At 37.3% G+C, this 26,350-nt stretch overlaps 1 protein-coding gene across 1 annotated transcript in view; it reads left to right on the forward strand.

Annotated features, from left to right (window-relative positions):
* The window catches only part of Abca13 (ATP binding cassette subfamily A member 13), a 475,698-nt gene that overhangs the window by 138,862 nt on the left and 310,486 nt on the right, over window positions 1–26,350 (forward strand). The window contains 4 exon segments of the mRNA XM_047562044.1: window positions 7,646–7,759; window positions 10,447–10,537; window positions 20,865–21,041; window positions 22,476–22,782. Of these exon segments, the coding sequence (XP_047418000.1) occupies window positions 7,646–7,759; window positions 10,447–10,537; window positions 20,865–21,041; window positions 22,476–22,782 (689 nt within the window).

Below are 26,350 nucleotides of genomic sequence, written 5' to 3' on the forward strand. Positions count from 1 at the left end.
GAAGGAGGGCACAGGAAGGTTATTGTTGGTAATTTTTCCAACCCTTAAAAGTGTGTACACTGAGAGGGAACGTAGAACATGGCCATAGGAGAGGAGATGGTTGGAGGGCGGGGGGCTCAGGTTTGCACTGTCTTCTCCAGGGCTCCCCAGGTGGGTTATTATGCTCCTTATGCTGTCTTTTTCCTCTCTTAGCTGCTTGATCATAGATGCTGTCCACTTGGAAATAGGGTTTTATTCCAAAAAATTTTAATCAATGACATGACATATTTGAAAATGAGAAAAGAATATAAACATATGGTTCAAACAAGGGAAACACTTAAAGATGACTTTTAAGCAAATGAAAAAATGATTAAATTTATGCATGGTAAGAGAAGGTAAACCTTGAAATTGAGCAACACCCAAATGAGCTATCGTATCAAAGTGGGAAAGGCCCCAGATGGTACATATTTTGTTGGTTGATGGTATTAGGAGAGAGGAATTTGCTTCCATGACTGGTGGAAGCATATTAGTATGATGTCTTTAGGACCATTTTGGGAATATTGATAGATATTGAAATACTGATAAGTATTACAAAGACATGTAAGACTGATAAATTAAAGTTTATTAATATAAATTCACATATAAAAGTAAGACTATATAGTGTCATAATTTGTAAGCTCTAGGAATGGGAACTATAATAGGGAATTAATTAAATTTTGCTACCTACATAAAATAAATACTAAGTAACTCATTCAAAAATGAGTTAGACTGGGTGCAGTGGTATACAACCGTAATCCCAGTGACCCAGGAGACTGAGGCAGGAGGATTAAAATTCAAGGTCAGTCTTGGCAATTTATCAAGGCCCTAAGCAAATTAACAAGACACCGTCTCAAAATAAAAAAAGAAAAAAAAAAAAAAGGAAAGGACTCAGTGTAGCTTAGTGGTAAACTGCCCCTGGGTTAAATCCCTAGTACCTCCTTAAAATGAGTTAGATATAGACTGATTGCAAAATTTACTGCTAAATGAATTTTGGGCAAGATGCAGAAGAATGTGGGTAGTCTGAATGAAGAAAAGTAATGCAGTGTCTGCACCTGTTTTTAATAAGTGTGCATGGCCTCAGGGAGGCCCCTGAGGAGCTGACAAGTGTTTCCTCTGTTTGGAACCAGGTTCCTGGGGTACAGAGTAGAAAGGGAGAGGGCATCCTCACCAACCCCTTTCAATACTTGGAATTTAGTATAGGGTCCAAAAAAAGGTGTACATAATAAAATTCCAGGAAGTCTGCCTTATTGTCTCCTGTTGTTTTGCATTTGGAACTGAGGACATAACAAATCAGAATTGACGCTGGCATCCTGGTGTGCTAGCCGTGTTTCCTCTAGATGTTCCATCTAGCCATGTTTTCTGTCTGGGATGGTCAAGGCACAGGCCCCTTTGTTTCTGGAACCACAGAGCAGCCTTTTACTTTTCCTCCCATGCATCTACTCGCTCATCCATTTGTGGATCCATCCTTTCATCCATCCATCCATCCATCCATCCATCCATCCATCCATCCAATCATCCAATCTATCCATCCATCCAAGATATGGTATGAAAGGGGTTAAGTGGTAATAGGAGACGCTTCTTCCCTGAGTTTTGTCCTTACTGATTCCAGAAAAATAAGAAGGAAACTTTTTTTCTTTTCTTTTTATTCTTCTTCTTTACTTTGAATATCTTTGCTTTTCAAATCTTTAATTTCTTCTGCCCAGTTTCCCTTTGAACAACAAGTAAAAGATCTGAGAGAGAAAAGGGTGAGGGAAATAAGAAAGTAATGGGTACAACAGAAAAAAAAAAAAAAACTAGTATCTCATGTTTTGATCCAGTAACATTTTAAATTTTTCCTCTACATTTTAAATAATAACAACAAAATAACTGGAGGTAAGAGAGAAATTGGCTATTTTCTAAAATCAGCAGTTAGTAAGTGTTATGTAGATGAGAAGAGAATCCAAATCATTGGATCTCCTAGTGAGATCAAAATAAATTTAAGACTTTAATCATGAGATATCTGAGAATCATGAACCGTTTTCAAGTGGAACTTTGAACTCTGATCCTTATTGGTTTTCAATCATCTTATGAAGGTGATCAATTAAAAAATAGTGTGAACTCAAACATTTAAATCTAGATGATTTGCAGTTTTTATTTATCTTTATTTATCTTTGATGCTCAAATTATCCCATCTGTGGTCAGGGCACCTCTTCAGTTAGGCTTTCATATTCTTTAGAAAATTGACTTTTTAGCTTGAGGTTATTGAGATTACATGCATTTGTAAGAAGTAACAGAAAGACCCCAAGTACCCTTCACTGAGTTTCCCAATGGTAACATCTCACAAAACTATAGTGCAATATCACAACAAGGGTCCTGATATTTGTAATTCACTGATCTAATTCAGATTCCCCCAATTTCACTTGTACCGGTGTGTGGTTGTGTGTGTGTGTGTGTGTGTGGTGTGTGTGTGTGTGTGTGTGCATGTGTATGTCTGTAAGCATTGAGTTTTACTGAATCTCATCAGCTGTGTAGGTTTGTGTATCCTCCACCAGAACTCAGGCAGGAGAACTATCACCACAGGGTCTCTCACGCCATCCTTTTATGACTATGCCTCCTTTGTCCTTACAGCATTCCTCTACTGGTTCCTGGATCCTGGAAACCACTAGTATGTTTTGCATTTTATCATTTCTAGATTGTTGTATAGATAGAATGAGATGATATGTAACTGTTAGGAGTTGATTTTTTTTCACTTAGCAGAATTCATTTTCATTGCTGAATAACATTTCATAGTAATATATGGGCCCCAGTTTAACATTTTTTTTTATACTGAAGAGTGAACCCAAGGGTGCTTAACCACTGAGCCACATCTTCAGCTCTTTTTAAATATTTTATTTAAAGACAGACTCTCACTGAGTTGCTTAGGGCCTTGTTCAATTGCTGAGGCTGACTTTGAACTTATGATCCTCCTGCTTCAGCCTCCTTGGCTGCTGTGATTACAGGCATGTAGTGCTCAGCTATGTTTTAACAATTTACATATTATGTGACATTTGAGTTGCTCCAGATTTTTGGCTACCATGTCCTCTGTTTCTCTGTCCATGCCCTTCCTGTGGATTATTTGAACCTTTCCTGGGATTCTCAATTCCCCCAAATAGTTTATTTATGGTGTTTTTGGATGCATCTCTTTGTAGGATGTTCTCGTGATGATTTTGCATATGGCAGTACACATGTGACCTTTTCACTGTCTGACACTTACCACTATGACTCAAGTGTAGGAACCTCATTTCCACTAGGACACCTTACTTCCTCATATTTCAACACACAGATACCCCCTGAGTTATGATGGGGTGATGTGTGAATAAAGACCCCATTGTAAATTGGAAATATTCTCAATTGGAAATACAGCAAATGCACCTAACTAGTGAATGTCACAGCTCAGCAGTACAGGACACTGTAGGGAATTAGTTGTTTGTCCTTGTGACTGGGGAGCTGTGGTTCACTGCTATGCTCAGAATCCTGGGAGAGGATCATATCACATGTTTCTTACCTGGGAAAAGATCAAAATTCAAAGTTTGAAGTATAGTTTCTCCTGAAAGTGTCACTTTTGCATAATCATCAAGCAAAAAAATCATGTCAAATTTCTGAAAGTTGGGGACCATCTGTAATTTTCTTCTCTTAAAGGTGTCATGATTTTTCAATCATCAAAAATAATTTATAAAACTTATGAGGAATAGAATACTAATACCCATATTTCTGATTTTTCTGTTATTTTTTTCCTTTGCTCTAAAATTTTTTCCCATATTTCCTTTTTGTTTGAGGAAACATTTCAACATTTTTAAGTTTTCCTCTATCTGAGAATGTCTTTATTTTCCCTTCATTTCAGAAAGATATTTACACTCAACACAGAATTCATAATTAAAAATTATTTTCTTACAGCATGAAAAATATCAGTCCACTTCCTCTGTCCTCCATGATTCATATGACATACCTGATAACTTTCACATTGAGTTCCCTGTAGGTAGTATGTCATTTTTATCTGTCAGCTTTAAGGATTTTTCTATCTTTAGTGTTTAGAAGTTTAATTGTGGTGTGACTTGGTGTAGAGTTCTCTTAGTTCATTCTATTTGGAGTTGACTCAGCTTCTCGAGTCTATAGGGGTTTGTATTCCACAAACTCTAGGAAGTTTTTCACTCCTTGTTTCCTCTAATACTCTTTCTTAGCCCATTCTCTTTCACTTCTCCTTCTGAGACTCCAGTGATACTAGTGTTGAATCTTGTTATTGCCCTACAGGTCTCTCAGACTCTGTTCACATTTTTATCAATCCATTTTCTCCCTGTTGCTCAGATTGGATGAAGTATATTGATTACTCCCCAAGTTCATCAATTCTATCCTGTCATCTCTTCTCTTCTACGCAGACAATACTGTGAGATTATTTTATTACTGCTGTTGCTTTTTTTCAGATCTTTAATATCCACATAGTTCTTTTTGAACTACTTTTTGTAGTTTTTAGTATTCATGACTTCTTTTTCTTTAGTGAGATTTTTCTACTATTTCATTTTTCAAAACAATTTGTAATTGTCAAAGCATTTTTATGATGGCTGCTTTATAATAATATTAGATCATTACAGTGTCTGATTTATTTCAATAATGGTGTCAATTGATTTTTTTTTATATTATAAGTTGTGTTTTCTCTAATTCTTTGAATGATGAATGATTGTTAATTATAACCTGGGCATTTTGGCTATTATATTAGGACACTCTAGACCTTACGGAAAAAACTTTTATATTTGCAGTCATCATACTTAGATTTAACACACAGGTCTTAGCCTACTTTGTAGGCCGTGGCTCTAATGATAGTTTAATTTTCACAGCTTCCGAGGTGTTCTTTGGTCTGTTTGATTTATGTGGTGCTTCTGGAGCTCCCTTTACTCTCTGGTGCTGCTCCCTGAGGGACAGTGGAGTTTCTTCGGCCCTGAGTCCATATGCCTCCACATGGGGGACTAGAGTGTTGGGAGGTTAGAGGAGGAGCAGGCCAGGCCTTTGTCACATGAGGAGTCTTCCTGCTGTAGGGTCAGGAAATGATTCCAGGCTCTGCCATCTGTGGCACAGTAACCTTCGCTGCTGTTTCAGGCTGCTGAGAATTGGGCTGGGGGCTTGTTGTGGCAGGAACTCTGTGCTGGTCCACCCTACCATTCCCTTCCCCTCCCTGGGGAAAATAGAGCCATTTCCTAGCTACCTATCATTAGTGGGTGTCCCAACTGACCCCCTCATTGGTGTTATGGGGGTAGCTCATGCTTTCTGCAGGACTCGGTCTAGCCAGGGAATGAGCATGGCTGGGTTGCCCTCTGTTGCTGGGTTGTTGGTAGGGAAATGCAAGGTCGGGGCAAATTCTGTTGGGTGGAGGTCATGACTCCCTCCTGCTGTGTTGCTCTTCCCATTCTGGGGTCCTTGAGCAGGATGCTCTCTTCTCAGAGCTCTGTGGGGGCCTTTTGCATTAGTTCCAAGGTATATAGGAGTACTTAGAGATGAAAGGAGGGAAGAGTTTACTATATCTTGTCTGGACATGACTTGAGTGGTCTATTTGAAGGTCACATTCTTATGGGTAAGGAGACTCACCAGATGGGTCATTGCTTCCAGACCTGTTCAGTTGACACAATTAACATTTTGTTTCTAAAGGAGGGTTTTCCACAGCTTATTAGTAATTTGCCATTTTAATCTTAAAATACATTTCACTGAGATTCAAAAACATATGATCATAGGGCTGTGTGTTTTAGATCTTTTTTCACATCTGGTAGCTTAATCCTATTTTGTTAATTATTCAAATTTTAATGCTTTAAAATATTTTGAAAAATTTCTTTACTATCAATCATTTTATTATATTTATCAATATTATTTCATGTTAAATGATTTAAATGCATCCTAAGATTTCAGCAAATCGTAAATAATTGAAAATTAGACATTCCATATTTTGTTATTTATTTAGAGGAATGTCTCTTGCAATTATTGCTTATATTTTTCTCAAAGTCATGTATTATTATTATTATTGCTATTATTTTTAAATACTTTTTTTAGTTGTAGATGGACACAATACCTTTTATTTATTTATTTATTTTTATGTGGTACTGAGGATCGAACCCAGTACCTCACACATGCTAGACAAGCGCTCTACCACTGAGCCACAACCTCAGCCTTCAAAATCATTTATTTTTAAAATTTATCTTGACCATTTCTTCTTTCTGCTTTCCTTAGATTTTCTATATTATTATTTTATTGATATTTTAAATGAATGCTTTTTAGATTACCTTTCACAGTTTAATTTTAACAAGCATAAGTGAATCAGAATTTTGGTTATATCCCCAATATATTTTGATAGCCAATATTATTATCATTATTTTGTATATATTTTTCCTGAATAATTTCTTGAAATTCATTATGTATACCCTTTTAAAATTTCAATTTGTTAATTTCAAAATTGTATATATTTTTTGTTAGGAATTTTTAATTTCATGATATGTGCTTAAATAATGTTTGAAAATTTACTAGAAATTTCTTTTTTATCTACCATATTCTTAGCCTTAGTGAAATGTTCTTATGCATTTGAAAAGCAAGATGTGTTGGGGTGTGTCTATATACACGTACATGATAAATTAGGATATTTTAAATTATTTAAGTTGTAATAACTTGCTATGTATGTATAGATATTCACACACATGTGTTGGTGCACATGTCTGTGCATTCAACCCTTGCATGTGTGTGTTTGTCTTGACTTGCATAGCTGGAGTTTACTGTGCATTTAATATGTTGCAAGGTCTTGTGTCAAGATATTAAAATGTTAATTTATCTTAATATTTATACCAATTCTCACATCTATTTTTCTTGAAGGCTAAAAATTGATTTAAAGTTTTCTTCTATTTGCTCTAGTGGCTGCTCTTCAGCTCTCAGCCACTGTCAGAGTCTCCTAGTGACCCTCAGGAGATAGCAATGGACTCTCAAATCCTCCTCCATCAGTGTCTTTTTGGCATTGAGACTACTTTCAGTATTAAATATAATGTTACAGTTGGCATTTTCCTGGATATAACTTTATATTTCATTAAAGTTATTTCCTTAGGATGAAGTCTTTTTATCCTAACAGAAAAAGGCATGTGAATTTTTTTTATGGATCTGTGACTGTGCATGTTTTTATGATACCAGCTTATTTTACAAAAATCTTATACCAATGTACTCAGTTACTAACAATAAAGGAATAAGCATACCAGTTTTACTCTATCTTCCATAGAGTAATTGGAGTTGGTATGTTGGATGCCATAAAACAAATAAGTAAATAGGTATTAGTTGAGAACCTATTTTGCAGGAGTAAATGTGGACCAGCATTGTGGACCAGTATGTACTGGGGCTGTGTGCTTTAACCAACAGATAGTCTATTACTAGAGATAGAATGCTGAACACACAGGAAGTAACAGACAGAAAGAGCCAAGAAGAGCTCTCTTAGGAGGGTATGGAGTAAGGCATCAGCCAGTGTGCAGGGAAAATGACAGGTCTTTGCTCTTGTGACCATGTGTCATAAAATGCTTGTTGATCTTGTAGTTGCTACAGGCTGAAGATTTATCCTAATATAACAACTAATTATATTTCAATGTGCTTCATTTTGCAGGCTAATTATACTTTTTATTTTGTGGACAAGCTAAAAATTTTATCAGAAACACTGCTGAAGATATCAAGTCTTTTCCAGGGAAGTGGAAATGGCCAGATGCTCAGTCACCTGCAGGTGAGTGGTGAGGGCCTTAGACACTGAGGCTGGGGAAGCTGCCTGCTAGAGTCTATCTGAGACACTGGAGTAGCCCTTTAGAAGACTCTACAAAGTCCTATCAGGTATGGGTTACCCAGATGACTACTAGAATTGATATAAGATTAGATATGTGTAAAAACTTCTTGTGTCTTTTCAATGTTTACCCATACAAAATGGTGCTATTATATGAATGATGAATAATTTAATAATATTTACCTATGCTGTCAATTTTATATTAAATTTATTTTAGAGAGTTTGCATTCTTTTCAATTACAAATCTACTATAGTTATTTCCTAATATTCTGCATTGACATCCTAATATAGACAAAATAAGTGGTTTATGGTTCTAAATGACTTCTTCAGAGTCTAGCCATTGTTAACAGCTAAACTTTAGTTCAGGTACTTCACCTAGTAAATTTTGGGGGCATTTGTGAAACCCTAGCTTACTTTAGATCTGATAAGAGAAAATGGGCCTGCATTTTGGTTCATGTTTGGTTTATTTTTTTTAACCCACCTGACAAGTAGTTTAGGTCGCAGAATGCAGAGCCAGATCATTTGAGTGTGATTCCAAGTTCCTCTGCTTTCCACCACCTGTGTGATCTTGTACTAGTTGCTGAACATCTTTGTGCTTTGGGCTTCATACTTGTGAACTGAAGAAAAAATAGTAACTGTGAGGTCTAAGTTAGGGTTTGACACAGAGGAACTGCTATGGTGATGACAAGGTAAGATTATATGTGCAAGAATTTTATTATGAGAAATGGCTCTTAAGGAAGAAAAGAGGGAGCTGGAAAAGGTTTTTGGCAAGGTCATCCAACCACGATGCAGTCAAACCCAGAGGAGAGGTGGGAGGTAGTCTGGTCAGCCCTGCAATTGAATGAACATAGGCAAGGCTGTAAAGGAGTTGTGGAGATAAGGTTGGTTATCAATACAGGAGTCCTGCATCCTGGAGTCCCAGTGCCTCCTGGGAGTGGGCCTACCATGATGGTCATTACACAGGAGCAGCAGTCCATGGAGGTGTGGAGTCTGGACAAGGAGGTGCATGCAGAATGCAAGAGTGGGACCTTGGTCTCTTCTGTTCCTTGGAGCTGGAGGTCTGGAATGCTCATTCTCATGGGGGCCACAGCTACATTCCTTAGCTATTATTACTTTGTTATTCTTCTTTAATTTCTTTGCTCATGGATTAATTTGTTAATACATAGATCAGCAAACTTGTTTTCTGTAATGGTCTAAATAGTACGTAGTTTAGGTTTTGGTATAGACTCTGCTGCAACTGCAAATAGTGCTGTGCAGTATTATAAGAAGTGCCAAACTGACAATATGCAAAGTACCTTGAGCCTAACCCTGTCTCAAACATCAGGCAGCTCCTTGAGAAGTCTGTAGTTCAATCAAGTACGATTTCCTCTGTAGTCATGTCAGAAATTAAAGTCATATATCCAATCACCTGAAGAACTTTTTATCTCACAAAGGAACTCATAAGTTTTATTCTGTTTCTTGTCATTGGCATCATGTTTAGGGAGAGCTAAGTGTCTTTAGTGAAGTTCAGTCCTGGTTCTGCCACTAGATGGAGGTGTTGGTGCCTTTAGGTGATGCCCATAATTTAGTCCTGTTTGTTTCCTCATCAGTAAAAGGCAACAGTAATTTCTCAGTGTCTCTGAGATTAAATGACATAATGTATAACAAAATATCCTGCATGTTATCTGGCAAATAACTAATGCCCAAAGAAAGAAGATAGGATTGTGAAAAAGTACAAACACTCAGATTTCATAATAAAGTCTTGTCATCCTCAGACATAATTAGGTAGAATCATCACATGAAATAAGACTGATATGAGCAACGAAAGAAATCGATACAGAAGGTATATGTTATTTGAGAATTCCTAATCTGAAATTCCCATGTATGAGGTTATATGGAGCAACAAAGTGTGCATAACATATAAATATTCTCTAAGGAACTAGTAAATTCCAAAATTAATCTCACTTCTTCATCTGGTATTGAGCCTCATTGCATCAGATTTTTACCTCCGTTTTTTTGTCAGTTGTTGGATGTAGAAGTATAATGAAAGTAAATGCATGCTAATTGCAAAATCAAGATGCAAAATTTCATTAAGGTGATGACAATCATTTTGGCGAACTCTCCATAGTTAAACCTCTGACAAATGAGATAGTGTTAGAACCATCGATAACAGGAGAAAATTGGTACAGATGATTCAATGAAAGGTGCTTTCAAAGATGATGATTTGCACATTATAGGATTAAAAGAGGGTTTAGGAAAAGCCAAATTCCTTCTTAAGTGTTTTGGATGATTCCCTCTTTACAACCAGCTTGTGGAAAGGTCATGTAAAGGAAGGGATCATATAGAAAGTAAAGGATCTCCACACCGCTCCATTAGAAAAAGTTGCCAAAAAAGTCACTAATTTTTTCCTCATTTTCAGCATTAGCACATCATTACAATCATACCTTAAAAGTTCATAATCAATACTTTGGTCTTTCAAGGTAAAGACTTAATCAAATGTTAACCTGTTATTTATTGTGATGTTTTACAACTTCTCTTAAGTGGATTTGGTTTGTCTTTTTCCCATATAATGAAATGTTGAAAAAGTCTAATAAGTTATTCAATAAGGAGATATGATGTAATTGTTTTTGTTAAGCCATACTATTTTCCTTTAGGAAGCACTGCAAAACAAATTTATAAGAAACTTTGTAGAAAGCCAGTTGCACATTGATGTGGACAAACTCACAGAAAACCTCCAGACATATGGTAAGTGTGCTGATGCACAGATCAGGGTTCATTGGTCCAGTGGCTCTGCCCTTTGGGTCTTCCCCTTTGGTCATGAAGTTTCTGGGTGATATTTCCAAGTTACTTTTCCTTTGGGTTCTGTTTTCTTATCTGTAACCTGAAAGGCTTGAACTAATTATACTCCAAAGTTTGTGCATACCTATAGTTTTCTGATTTGATGACTCAGGGCTTGACCTGTAAACAACTTAGTTAAAAAGGAAGGCTTCTGATTAGAATGTAAGAACTCTGAGTTACAAAGCAAGTTTATAAAAGAAATTAATATTGAGTTAATAGTAAACTGAAGGTAGTTGCATTGATTTGAAAATGCCAGAAATCAGATAGAAATTCTACCAATTAGCAGTCATTTATTATACCACTACTATTGTCCATGAATTCATTTAGGTGTTTCACAAATAGAAGACACAAACACAGCCAGTTCCATGCAGGGATCTGGAGTGGGGTATGAGCTATTTTGGTTCCACAGCACAGTGCAGAAGGTAGGATGCCCATGCTTAGAAGCAGTGACAGTGAGACAGAATCAAGACTCAGGAGCATGTCAAGGGCATGCCCAAGTCAGTAGCCTAACCCAGTTGGGAGACCCGGAGACAAGAAAAAGATAAATGTCAGTTTTCTGGCTCTGGCACACTGGCATTGTGTTTGTGCATGGGACAGGGCTCAGATCTTGAAGCAAACTGCTTAAAGGAAAGCAAGGCTTTTATTAGGCATAGTACTTCCCTTCTATGAAAAAAAAAATGTGGTGAATGTACCACTTTATTAAAGTTAATAACACAGGGTGAATATTCTTTACCTAAAATACTTGGGATTTGAACTGTTTGAGATTTTGGATGTTTTTAGATTTTGGAGTAGAGTATATGTATAATGAATTAGCTTAGGGATGGGATCAAAATCTAAATACAAAATTTCTTATGCTTCACATATACCTTACCCACAGTTAAAAGGTATATGATAGTTTTAATCATGCTTGTAAAACTAAGTTTTATGATATGGGATTTTCCACCTATGACTTCATTTCAGTACTCCAAAAGTTTCAGATTTTGAAGTATTTCAGATGATTTTAGGTTTTATGATTTTAGGATGCTTAATCTGTATTGTGAAATAAATGTTGCTGCCTAAATAATTTTTGTAATTAAAACACTTTTGTAAAATATGAAGTAGTACTTAAAAGCTTATTATAACAATCCCCATCTTGTATTGTTGGAACCAAGGATTGACAGAAGTCCAAAAGACTTTTGGTTCAGAACACATGGTCTCATTCCTTTGTACATACAATGGTGTGGATGTTGATATGATTGTCTTACAGTGTGCAACGTTCTTGGGTCCCATTTGTTCAAAATGCTCTGGTGGAGAACCATTATAACTTTTGAATAGGTTTTTTTCCACATGTAAACTTCTATTATAAAATTAAGGGGAAGTCAGAAATTCAGTCATTTTTCTACAAGTGTATGGGAACCCAGAATGTGAGATTCACATGAAAGTTTTAGATTATGAAGTGAATTCCTTCGCCTACCCCCACTCAAATTTGGAGACCAAAGATCCTCTCATCAGTTGGGAGGGAATGAGGGTTATTTTCCAAATGACACTGCACAACCCTCCATGAATGAGCACAGTGTGAAGAAAGGCATCCTGCAAGGCTCTGGTTGCAGAAGATTGATTAAAGTAGAGGCAAATCTCTATTCAGCATGTTTTGATTTTGTGGTGCTGAGGATCTTATGTATGCTAGGCAAGTGCTCTTACCCTGAGCTGGACCCTGCACATCTCCATTTATAACTCCTTAGCTGAAGAATTAACTCACCTTTCTGCACGCATCCTTTTAAAATTTATGCCTACATCATACATACATTTATTCATCCTCTAACCTGTATCTGGCGATTGTCCTAAAATGACTATTTGAAGTTATATTGATGCAATCCTTGGGAATGTTTTCCTACCCATTGTGTCAATTTTATACTTTCATATAACTTTAAAAAATATTTCTTGCTTATCATACAAGCAATATGTATCTGTCATAGAACCATTATGAGATACAAGTAAACCAGAAAAAAAAATCTACCCCTCCTGTCATCAGAAATTGCTATTGTAAAAGGTTTGGAGTTCTTTTTCAGATAGATTTATATATACTTACATGAAGGCAAGTTTGTGCATTTTGACAAAAATGATCATATTATCCTTATCATTTTAAAAACGGTTTGTAAAAACTCTACTGGGAAGGTTCTTCATATTCAAAACTATTGACTTTGTTATTAAGAAAGAGTGCCAGGAGCCCTCCCTTCCATTTTTACTCCCTAGTATGAATTGCTTTAAACTTATTTAGTGATTTCTTCTGGATTGGTTATTATAGTCTTAAATGATATGCCTATAATAGTCTTTCTTGATTTATTCATTGTAGGAATTATCGATTGATTTCCTGTTCCGAAGGATGCAAATTGAGTTCCGCATCACACCGTTTCCCTGCCCGGTTGCTCTTACTCTGGTTATATGACAGTTTTAGTTGTCATAAAACATAATGACTAGATAAATATTGTCCAATGCAGAACCAGGCTATGCATGATAATGAAGTTTCCTTTTCTACAATGTCCCCCTTTCTGAAGTTTCACGTTTTCTTGCTTTTTCATGCCACCTTTGTTCTCTGTCACTCTGCCCTCACTGTGCCAACCCATCTTTATGTTTAGTCATGCAAAGAGCTGGCAGAGTCTCTCTCTCCCCCATGATCTTGCATGGGCGGTTGATCCTTCTGACCATCACTGGGCTGCATTCTTGGGAATTCTCTGCTCTCTGGGTGTGGGATAACATGATTCCTGGGTTCCACATCCTCATTTTTATTTTATTACCATGTTTGGTGGATTCATATTCACAAATGCCATTCCAAACATGGGGGCAAGAAGGAAAAAGAATTCTGAGTAATTTTACCTACTAGTCTTGTTAAATCTGAAGATTTAGTGGAAATATCTTTTATTTTCTTCTTAATTGTTTTATGTTAATAACACAATAATTTGTGTACCCTTCTTTCCACCCCACCTGTTTTTTATCGGTCTTGTTAGAAAATATCAATATTTATTAACCTTTTCACACACAAAAAAGTTTGATTTGGTGTATCATCTCTTAATGTTCACTTTCTGTTTCATCAATTTTGGGTCTTTTCTTTATTGACTTAATCATTTAATGATCTTTGGTGTTTTTTTTTTTTTTTTAACTGGGATTGAACCCAGACACACTCAACCACTTAGGCACATCCTCAACCCTTTCCTTTTATAAATTAACTTCTTGACTTGGGTACTTATATTATCAATTTCCATCCTTTTAATCTTTTTTCTAATATACATATTTTACATATATGTATATATATGCAAATATATACATGACTAAACATTTCCCTTTGAATTTTGCCTTAAATACATCTCACATGTTTTTATATGTTCTACTTACATTATCAATCAAAACTATTCTTTTCATCTGTAGTACAATTTTTTGTGTTGGGCTATTTAAAAGACTATAGTTTCTACATATTTGGACTTTTCTATTATCTTTATATCTCTTTTTCACAGTGGTCAAGGAATGTACTCTGTCAAGATAATGACATTAGTTTGAAATCTGTTGAGACTCACTTAATGCCTGTACACATGGGTAACGTTGGTTTATGCTTATAATCTGGGACTGTCTAGTACAATCCTGTATATCCCATCTGCTTGTTCTGTCAGTTATTAAGAGGTGTGTGTTTAAATTTCCCATTATCATTGTAGGTCTGTCTGTCTCTTTTAAATTCCGGGCTTATATATTTGACCTTATATATTTTGAGACTGTATTTTATTTTCTATTGAGAACATATACAGATGTTTGTATTTCCCCATCAATATTTAAATTCTTCCTTTCCTCTCTCCCTTTCTCTTCCCTTCTCTTCTTTCTCTCTTTCCTTTTCTCTCTCCCTTCTTGTTTTCTCTCCCTACTCTCCTTTCCCCCATTTCTTCCCTTTCCTTTTCAGCAGTCTTAATATGACTTGCTTTGGTATTTTTTTTAAATAAAAAAATTCAGCTTGATTTTGTAGCACTTCTGAATCAGTGGCTTGATGTCTTACATTTTGGAAAAGTCTTGGCTGCTATGTCATAAAATATATATTCTGACCATTTCTCTGTCATTTTCTGCAACTCTAATTAAACATGACTAAAACTTTTCACACTGTCCCTATGATTTTTATATCCTTTGCAATGTTTCCCAACCTCTTGTTTTCTCTCTCTGCTTCAGTTTGGGAATTGTTTTTGCCAGTTTTTTATTCTATTAATTCTCTTTTCAGTTGAGTCTAATCTGATATTAGACACTCCCGTGGAGCTTTTTATTTCAGTGATTATATTTTCCATTCATATTTAAATTTATTCTTTTTTAAAATATTTTTTAACTCTCTACTAAAGGTTCCACTATTTCAATCTAACTTTTGGAAATAATAATCACATTTTGAAGTGCATGTTGTTAACTATAATAATTCAGTCTTTTTGTGGATTTTTATTAAAGTCTATTTTTTCTCTTGTTTTGTTTTTGTTTTTGTTTAGTTTAGTTTTGTTTTGTTTTGTTTTTGGTTATTTTGTCTTATCTCCAGGAACATTAGGTATTTTTTTCATTAAATACCAGGCATTATGTATTAAAAATTACAAAACTAAGTTTGAGTCTCCAAGTGGTATTATCTTTCTTCAGATAATATCATTTCGCTGCTTCTAGCAGAGAGAGAGAGCTATAGTAGAGCCACACCTCTTATTTAATCAGAACTGATTTATAATTTGCTTCTGTCCCTGAGTAACCTCCTTAAGATGCTATCACAAAAGTTAGTATTTACTAGGGTCTACAGGTCAAGTAATCCTTGAAGTCAAGGGATTGCCGAAGGAGGATCCTCCTAGTCCTTGGTGGAACCAAATAGTAGAGCTTTTCCTTCTCTTTCAAAAGATCTTAGAACTTCAAGTCTTTGCTACCTTGGAAGATTTCCAAAGACATCATAAAGAGTTTTAAAATGTCATTCATATTTTCTAGTTTTTCTTGGTAGGAAAATTTCTCAGAAATAAGTTGTCCTCTGCTATATTAAATGGAATCTTCTTCAATAAGTCCTTTTAATCTGAAGACTATCATCCTTTAATTAGGGGAAGTTTTCTTGTCATTATTTCTGTGACATTTTTACCTCCGCTTAAAAGATAAAGTCATTTTTATCTTTAGCATTTTTTGTTACCATTTTTTGTTGACTTATTTTAAGTTCTCTCTTTCAAGGATTCCCTTACCTATTGATGTTAAAATCTGAGTGGAAATTTTTATATAAGTGAAAATTATTGTGACTCAGTTCATATTAATGATTCTCAGCTGGCATTCCCCAGTGGCAATTGGCAATGTCTGAAGGTTATTTTGGTTGTCATAGCTGGTGAGATGTTACTGGTATCTAATAGGAAGAAGCTTGAGTACTACTAAACATCCTATAATGAGTAAGGTAGCCCATCACAACATATTATAGGCCCCAACTGACTGCTATGCATGGATTAAAAACCATCCCCTTAGAATAATAGGACGGAGTCATTTGTTGAAAAGAATTAGGTTCTGAAATTCTCCAGTCTGCAATTGCTAATTCTTGCTATGCCTAGGATACTTAGTTATATTCATTGAATGGAAAACAGTAGCTATCTTTTATTGTTGTCTGGGGGAAACCCAATGATCACAGAATTTTATACTATGTTCACCTATATGTGAACCAAAGGATTCTTATTGCCGTTTAGGACTAAGAGTGGGCCTGTATATCTTTCCCTTGACTCCTCCTGTTCCAAAGGCCCTTTATGTTCTCCCTTGTTCCATATCTACTACATACCATAAGAGATGGAGTGATCCGGGAAGACAAGAAGACCTCATTCAGGCCCCTCAGGGTTTATCCCCAGAGTCCTGTCCTCTGTATTCCACCCTTCTCCCTCAGCAGTGTCTCTTATTCCTGCAGGTTAGAGAGAACATATGAATCTCCACAGTGATAGAATGTGCAATTAATACCTAACTACAGTTTATCAGTCAATCTATGTGGGAACTGTTACCCAACAAGGATGTTGTTGCTTTCTTCTCAGATGGAGATCAGCACAATGTTCTAAGACCCAGCGAGATTCATGAGCAACTTTTCCTCTCATGCCTAACCCTAATTATATGTGTGTGTGGGGATGTGTGTGCATAAGTATTTGTATGTGTGTGTATATATATATATATATATATATATATATATATATATATATATATATACCTTTGTTCTTTGTATCTTCAGGGAATTGCTTCTAAGACCCCCCTAGAGATACCAAATCCACAGTTGCTCAAGTTCCTTATATATAATGGTGTAGTATTATAACCTATGCCCATCCTCTTCTGGATTACTTATAATACCAAATAAAATGTAAATGCTATGAAAATATTTGTACTATATTGTCTAGGGTGTAATTGCAAGTATATGTAGTGTACTTGTACAAGTACAGGGACTGTACATGTTCAGTCCAAACACAAAATAGTTTTTTGAACTATTTTTGATCTGAAGTTGACTGAATCTGTGGAGGCAGAACCATAAATATGGAACCATGGGCATAAATGACTGAATATACACACACATCCCACACCACACACATGCAGACATGCTTACATATGTATTTTCCCACCTCTGTGTTTATGCCTTCCAATTATATACATGATTCAACTTCTTAAGACCTTGTTTAAAAATCAGCTAGCTTTGATTCCTCCCCTGGAAGATAATTAAAACTATACTGCACTGAAGTCAAGCCACTATTTATTACATTTAACATTCAGATCTATATGCAGCTAAATTTTCTAAGTACAGGGAAACATATTTCATGACAAATGGTCAGCACATAACAATGCAGTGTAAAGATATTCTCAGTTTGATCTGTTCTATAAAATTAATCACTTTACAACTCTTCCTTGAAATATTGAAGCCCCCCACAATGGATACTGTATTATTTGGTCTTCTCTTTTTTAGATGTTGTGCTTAGTTTCATGCAGAGGAATCAAAAATAGATGATTGATGGGAGCTCAGCTATCTTCTTCATCAATTATAAATACGGTAATACTTTACATTCAGTAACACTGTGGTAACACCGCAGGATGAAGCTATGTATCATATGTATAATAATGCTTCAATATCTAGTCACAGGCAAAGCTTACGTACTTATATATAACATATATACATACAAACATGTATAAAACTTTAAGTGTCACAACAATCTCATGGGGATAGTTCTGCTTTTCACATGCTATAAATAAGGAAACTGAAACTCTGACAGATTGAATAACTTTTTGATGTCAGACATGGAATAAATAGTAGAACTGCTACTGGAGTGAAGCTGTGTCTTGTCAATTTTGCAGCACTCAGGTGTCTTATGTTTTGATAGCTCCCAACACTATCATCGCGCATAAGAATACCCAAGCTTAGCTTTATATTCATGCTATTTAGAAAACAACAGAATCTCCAAGGGAGTTTTCATCACAGCCACTGCATAACCCATAAAGACCACACCTTGCAGGAGCATTTCACAGCAAAAAATGACATCTCTAGACCCTGCTATGTGGAGACTGTAGCAACTGTAGCCGGTGCCAGGCAGTGTACCAGGACTCACGAAAAGTCATGGAGAGAATATGATGAACTATGTAAAGGCATGACTTTTGCTTCACTAATTGGAGGAAATTGATAAGTAATTTTATACTCAAATAAATGAGTCATAGACTAATTTTTTTTTCTCATATGCATTGATGTCATTTTACAAAAATTCTGCCTTGTAAAGACTTATCCAGGGTCTCCGTCTTCTCCTTGCATAGTCCACCTCCAACCTCTACTCATCTACCAGTGTCTGCAGGGGAACTAGACAGGTCAACACTGCATTCTGGGGTCACCAGTCAAGGGCAGTTTCAGACACATGTGCCATCTTATAGAAGGACATAGAGGAAATGGACTAGAAAATATTAAAAACTACTGGTGTCAGTTTTGTTCCTGCATCAGCCAAGCCAGACCATTGTGCAGTCATCTGAGTCTCCAGAACAGACAAATGGGGGTGCCGAACTTCCCATCTTGGGTGAGGAGGATCGCGGTGGGTGGAAGCCTGGAAATCCACCTGCCACACAGAACATGGCTCCAATTATGCCATGTTACCTGAACTGATATCTAAGGCTTAGAGAAAGTTAGAGTCAGTGTGTTTTGTCTGTGCTTCTATTAGAAATCAAGTTAATATATTAATAACTATGATATTAATATATCAGATTTATAATATCAAGTTTATATATTAAAACTATGATACTGTGGAATTTTGATTGCATGCTTACTCTGCACTGGACACAGTGAGGACCAGATATATTACTTGCTTTATTTTATTGTATCTTAAGATGATAATTACAGAGTACATTATTGTTATTCCCATTTCATAAACAGGATGGGGATTAAACATCCATAGCAGCCCACTAGGGAGTGGTGAGCAAGTACTCAACTCCATTTGACACTTAGACCCCAAGACCCAGGACCTATTTCCATCTCTAGGAACAGAGGGCTCCATAACTAGAAACTGTTGAAACTAGTATCCTGTACCCTCTATTCAGTGAGGAGGTTCTGGCACCAGGAAAGGGTGTATGGAGGCTAGAACAGACCACAGCCATCCCTTTTAGCATTCTAGGTCAATGCCAAGGCCATGCCATTGACTCAGAGGCTCAGAACCTCTCCTTGAGGGCTTGCCAAGCTATTCTGTGGTGGTCTCCCTCCCATTCCCCAAAATGGAAAATACCTTCCTAGTTGCAGGGGCCTCAGGACACACCAAGGTGGAAGACCCCTAATTCGGGATCCATGTAGTTCTTCTCTGGTTGCATCAACCAAACAGGACAATATTCTTTCTTGCTCTAAACCTTAGAAATTGTTGACTGTGAAACTGTTGAGAAATAAAAACTGCCCGTCAATTATGTGTCTCTTCAATTGATGTGGTTTTCGAATGGTGCCTTGAGATTTTCTCTTATAAGAGCGAGTAGTAACCTAACTTTTTATAGTGCTTGTGGATAGGAGGATGTCCAGAAGATGATGTCCCCCAACTTCTTGAGACTAGAATATGCAGGTCCCCAGAGCCAACACAGTGTTCATCGGCAACTAATAGCTATTCCACATAGTAATTTTTACCTATGTAGTTTTATAATTGGCTGTGTGTTTTTCTGAGTGTGTATAAATATGTTGGCATATGTTCATGTGTGTTCAGTTCTTTATAATTCACTTCTTTATACAATCCTGAGTGGGGAAAGAGACTCTTCTCTGGATGTCATTAAGGAGAGGGTGGATGGAGCTCCTTCTGCAATGAACATCATACCAGCTATGTGAGCAGCTTTCCAGAACAGTGGGGAGAAGGGTGACTTTCTCTCAGAGCACCTCCAGAATGGGAGGCTCACTTGCCCTCTGTAAGTGGTCCATGACCTGAGGTTGTGAGAGCATCACCCACTGGCAGGACCTCTGGCATAGCAAACTGTAAAGCTCCTTTCTGCCCAGCCACCCATGTGTTCTGTGATCTCTCACCATGCTTTTCCCTCCTCAGACTGTGTTCTGGGTATTTATTCCATACTCTTCCTTCAGGTCCTTTGTTTTTTCCAATTACATTCTGAAACTAAGTGAAAACAAACAAAAACAAAAAAAACCCAAACAAGACATTCCCAGTATTTTTCCCTGAAAAATGTTTGAAGTTCAACTTCCAGAGCCAAGTTATTGCCAGTGCTAATGTCTTGGTGTATTTCATTTCCAATGTACAATCTCAGGCAGAGACTGTAGGAGGACTGTTTCCTCAGTGCCAATACATATTGATAATTTTTTTTTGTAAAATCATTGCCGTAAAGTGATTTTCACACTTCAGAGGAGGCATACTGTTTAGTGTTACTCGTCCCAAGATGGAACATCAACTTTTTCCTTTTTTGCTGAGTTCTCTGAAAGGTTTTTCCCTGCTGTTCATAGACCATTCCCTCCTTGTTTATTTTGTCCAGCTCTCACTGTCACAGATTTCCCTGGGATGCAATCTTGTCCTTTGTGCTGAAACTATTTTTTTTTCCATTTAGATATATCAGTGTTATAGAGAACTTATAAAAAAGTAGAATTTGCTGTTGGCAACTAAGTAGCAAATTTTGCATATGAACAAAATTTCACACTTTTGAGAAATTTTGAATGAAGGAATTCATATTCATTTTTGAATTCACTGTCATGATCCCTTATATGAGTAGTAAGCACTGAAGTGAAACAGGAGTTGATGTGTCCTTATCTGTTTTCTTTCCTCAGGAGGCATGCTGGAGAAGATGTTTAACCATGCAGGGTCTGGACACTTCCGTTTCTTGGGCCAAGTCTTGGTGAATCTTTCTTCTTGTGTGGTGCTGGACCGCTTCCAGGCTGTAGAGTCTGCTGACATCCTGGAGACTAAAGCACAGGAACTCATGCAGCAGAACAACTTCTTGGCCAGTAAGTGAGAAGCAAATATGTTCATAAGGGCACTGCCTCTCCAAGGTGGTTATTTTGCATCACATTTCTCCCTTAAGGTACCTTATGTTGGCTCTAAAAGAAAAGGGGTCTTTTCCAGATAAAACATAAATAAAGCAGAAATATACACATCAAGTTAATGGAAAACTGGGCTTCATGCCATAATGACTAATGACATTTTTTAGTATCCTGAAGATAATGCAACTTGCTATATCTGTTTTTACTATTTTTGACATTATTTTGTGGTTACATTTTTCCTGACTGAAGTTATGCTTTGATTTCCTGTATACTCTTTGTTTTAAACAGTATCTTAATATCCTGGTTTGGGTGAGAAAAAAGCAGTGGTCAGTTAGAGTCCATTACTATATGTGTACCTATTCAAGATAAATAGGATAAATGTGATATGTCCTTTTATTCTTTTTGAGCAAAAATTTATTATTATTTTTATTAATTTGGGTGCTGGATATTGATTCCAGGGCTTTTACAAACTTAGTACAAACTAAGTACATGCTCTACCACTGAGCTACATTTACAGTTCCCAATTAATTATTTTTTATTGAGGTTTTATATTGATTTGCTGGGACCACCATATTAAAGTATTATAACTTGGGCGACATAAGCGACAGAAATTTGTTCTGGAAGCTGACGATATAAGATCAAGACATTCATTAGTTCTGTTTGAAGGCTGTGAGGGACAGATCTTCTGTACAAGTCTTTCATTGGCTCATTGATGGTTGTCTTCTTATATGTCTTTATATAAGCTTCCCTTTATGTTGTCTCTGTGTCCAAGTTTCCCCTTTTCATAAGAACAATGTTATATTTTGAATTTGGGTCCATCCTACGGGTCTCACTTTGTCTTGATAATTCCTCTCAAGAAGTTATCTCCAATGCCACATTCTGAAGTCCTGGGGCTTAGGACTTCAACATATGAATTTTGGGAGAACACAGCTCATAAGAGGGTTTGTGCATGAAATATAAAGAATCCACGTGACAGAAGACAGAATCTGTATACTTGAGTTATAAATGCTGCATAACACCAAAGAGATGGATTCTGTACCCCAGGTGCATCTGCCACTTGAGGGAAGGAAGAACTGGTTATTGAGAAGCCTCACATAATTTTTCAAATCCTTCAAAAATGGCAAAGCAAATACTATCTTTATCTGATGTCACCATAGAATGGTTTTACTAATAAAGATAAAAAAGTGCGTTGGGCTGGGAATCAGGTCTTGGATCAAGCTTATCACGAGTTACCTGTGGAACTGAGCCTTGCTTTTGCCTTCCTGGAGCTGGAGCCTCTTCCTGCAGGAGTCAGAGGCTGTGCTGAAGCCCACAATATACCAGCCTTCCAGTCTGAGCACTGTGACAGGTGTGTGCCCCTGCCTAAGTTGTGATGATGCTTTATTTTTCTGCCACTAGGTGTCATATTCAACAGTTCCTTAGTCAGCAAGAGAATCAGATCAGCATCTCTCAGATTGCCACCCCATGTCACGTATACAATTCGAACCAGTGTCTTACATAGCATGAGAACAGATTTGATAAAAAACCCTTCTTGGAAGTTCCATCCTCAGAGTCTACCAGCCAATGGTTTCAAATATAACTACATCTTTGTCCCACTGCAAGAGATGATTGAAAGAGCCATCATTGAGGTGCAGACTGGCCAGGAAGCCCTGGAGCCGACCACTCAGACGCAGGCAGCCCCCTACCCATGCCACACCAGTGACCTGTAAGTAACTGTAGTCAAGCTGAGCTTTCCTGCAGTGTCTGCCTGCAGGGAAAGGAATTTTGCATTTGGAAAACAGAATAGAGACAAAGATCTTTGAGCTTTTCTATAGTCATCCCAAATAGTTTTCTTTTTAAAATCTATTCTTCCTCTTAACTTCCCATTTTTTTATATATATGTGTGATATTTATGTAGACATGTGATGGGTGAGATACAGTTAGCCCTCTGCATCCACAAATTCAACCAATTGCAGAATGAAACTCTTTGAAAAGAAAATTCCAGAAAGTTCCTGAGAGCAAAATTTGAATTAGGCATGCTCCATGCTATATGCTGAATTCTTGTGAATGAAGTGACATATAGGTCTCATAGTCGGTAATACAAGTAACATAGAGATGATTTAAAGTACACAGAAGGATTGTGTAAGTTATATGCAATACTGCTCTATTTTATATGAGACCTGAGCATCTGTGGGTTCTGGTATCTGCAGGGCATCCTGGAACCGATCCCGAGTATTCCAAGAGACAACTTAATGTGATCAAGTGGAATTTTAATTTGATATCAGGCATCTACTGCTTTAAATATCCTTAGAATATAGTTGATGAACAATATTTACAAGAGCTGTGCATGTCTGGCTCCAGACTCTGCTTGTCTTCACTTGGGGAAAAAGGAAGATTTCCTTGTTCGGACAAATCCTTAAAAATTAGGCCAGGTGCTGCATGCTGTGCAGGGTGGTGAGGGGTTCCAGAGGCCTAGGTCAGTGGATTAGGAATGTAGGAGTTATGTAGGAAGTAATAATTTAAATTTAAATAGTGTGATTTTGTTGGAGATGTCCACAGGAGGAGAGAAAACAGGAAGTCTAAAACCTAGAACAGCAGGACCATCTAGAGGACTGGGAGGAGAAATTGGGTGTCACTAAGGCAGGACCAGAAAGGCAGGACAGGCAGGGCATGTTTGCAACAAAGAATGGAGGCTGTGGTCATCTAGGACTCATTGAACTTGAGGCTAAGTGTGGACATCGAATGGGGTCAGACCATGAAAGGACGGTCATGAAAATGTGTTGAGGGAGGGAAGCCACACTGCTGTAGGCTGGGGGGCTCAGCCTAGGTTCCTTCTTCTCTGTATGATGAATGCTGTTCTCATAAGCATCCTGCTCCCACACGTGGACCTGGGTAACACAGGTTTTGCTGTCCCTGCATGCTGGCTCTGATCACACCACCTTCTGAGCTTTCTCCAAAGCTCAGTAGAAAGTGAGTGGCTAAATGTGAGATTATTAAAGGGACAGGCTTGAGTGTGATGTTAGTTATGAGAACAGGGACAAACACTGGTTATGAGGTTCTACAGGTGACAACTCACCTGCATCCCATCCCTGATCGGGGTAGAGTGGTGGGTCACCATGCAGAAGTTGATCCCCTGTCCAGGTGATTGTGGTCCCATTTTTAAGGACATGTGACCTGATGTCTTACTCCCTCCTGCCTATTTAATATTATGCATCATGCACAATAGCTTGTCAATATAATTTTTGACTGTATATTCTGTCTTTTTTAAAAAAAAATAGAGCATTCTAGTTATACATAGTAGTTAGGTCCATCCCAACATTATCATGTCTGGAATTCAATTTTAGTTCACGATCCCCTGCTTTTCCCTCTTGTCCTCCCTCCCCTCATCATTGTATTTTTGGTGAAGATGGTGATGTCACAGGAAAATCCATCTCATGGTGGTAAGTTAAAAGGCTGAAGACTGCCCGGTTGTGCTTATCTTGGGATATCCTTGTGTGGTGGAGAGAATGCAGGGTTGGAAGAAAGAAACCAAGATGTCATTTCCACTGAGGGACTTCCTCGTTAGGCAGATCATTGGTAAGCCTCTTAATCTCCTTCTTTGTAAAACAAAAACTTTTCTTTTTTATCAAAGCAATGGTATTTTTGGCTTTGAACATTTTCATCTTTACAAAAATGCTCTTATATCATTTTTCTTGGAGGTGACAACCTCAGCAGAAACCAGAATATTCCTGTTTTTGCACAAATGCTTCCTATCAATTCAGATACCTGAGAAACCTTAGAAATAGTGGCCTGTGTTAGATGTTTGCATAAGTCAATGCTTTATGATGCAATTTTTTAAAAGATGAATCTCAGAAAATAAAAAGTCCATCAGACAGTCTCCTTCAGTCTCCAAAGTGTGTTGCGATTGCCACCTAGGGAAAAGGGGGTCATGCTTATGTGGATGGGAAGATGCAAATCCCCTCCAGTCTGGTCTGTAGAAAGAGGCTGGGGATTGACTTTGTCCACCCTGATACAGGGTGTACCCTGGGAAGAATGGCATACACTTCAGCAAATGTGTGGAGGTTGTCTGAATAATCCTACCTACAAATCATGGTGCTAGTTCTCAAATACTGCAAGAGGGTCGGGAAGGAGGCTTTGATGAGACAGATAAAGACAAGATGTGCTTTTTTTTTTTCACCCTTTGAAGACAAATTATTGTGTATGAGAAACATCCATGCTAGAAAGCTGGGATGTCTTTGTGGAATGTCTAGGTACGACTCTGATGTCACAAAAGTACTTCTCTTCATCTGCTCTCTGGGATACCACACTATAACTCCTCAGAAGTATTTGTTTTACTTGTTTGAAAAAGGTGAAGAAGTATTTTACTTCTCTGAAAGATTTAAATCCTTGAGGCCTTTCCTTCCTGTATGTCTAGGCTCAGGACATCTGTGTTTCTGGAGGCTTAGTGTGCCTGCCGTGATTGAGATGCAGTCTGAGATGGGTCAGGAGCTCAGCCACCTGAGTAAAAATTCTAAAACAGTTTGGATAATATACCACACTTGTTGAAATATTTGAGTGGTTTTGTTAATTGTTGAACTAGTTACATATTCTTTAATTTTTTAAATATATGCAATGACATTTATGTGCTATTTGTCAGTATCTACCCCAATTGTCTAGCCTTGGGGTGAATCAGTGCATCAAACAGGTAAAAATCGATGCTCTAGTGTCACTTATAGTTCAGGGAAGCAGAAACTACAAATACAATAAGGAAGAAAACTGTATTGAATGTTAAAGGTAGTAAATACCATCGTGTTAGGGAGGAGTAGAATGGGGGGGCTCAAGTTGGTGAGGAATAGGAGTTGGAGTTTGCTTGGGGTAGACTCTGACTGGAAGGAGATATTTAAGTAGACTTGAAGGACTACAGAAACACAGGGGACGGTGTGTTCCAGGGCAGAGAAACAGCTAGTGCAAAGGCCCTGGGGCAGGGGTGGTATGGTGTATGTAGAGTCATGAGAGCAGAGTGTTTAAGGGCAAGAGACAACAGGTGAGGTCAAAGAGCTGATGACAGATTGTGTGACTGAAGGTGATCTGAGTGACATGGATCATAGGAAGACTTTGAACATGAGTGATGTTGTTTAACCTATATTGTAAAAAGCTTGCTCAGGCTGTTGTGTGGAGAAGAGGCTATGGGGGTAGTTGTGGGAGCTCAGAAATCACATGGGAGGCTGATGCAATAACCCAACTGAGAGGTGGTGGTGGTCTGTTTCAGAGTAGTAGCAGACAAGATTGTGCAAAGTGGTCAATTCTGGTTGCAT

This window comes from Sciurus carolinensis, chromosome 8 (genome assembly GCF_902686445.1).
Source record: "Sciurus carolinensis chromosome 8, mSciCar1.2, whole genome shotgun sequence".
NCBI classification, from domain to species: domain Eukaryota; kingdom Metazoa; phylum Chordata; class Mammalia; order Rodentia; family Sciuridae; genus Sciurus; species Sciurus carolinensis.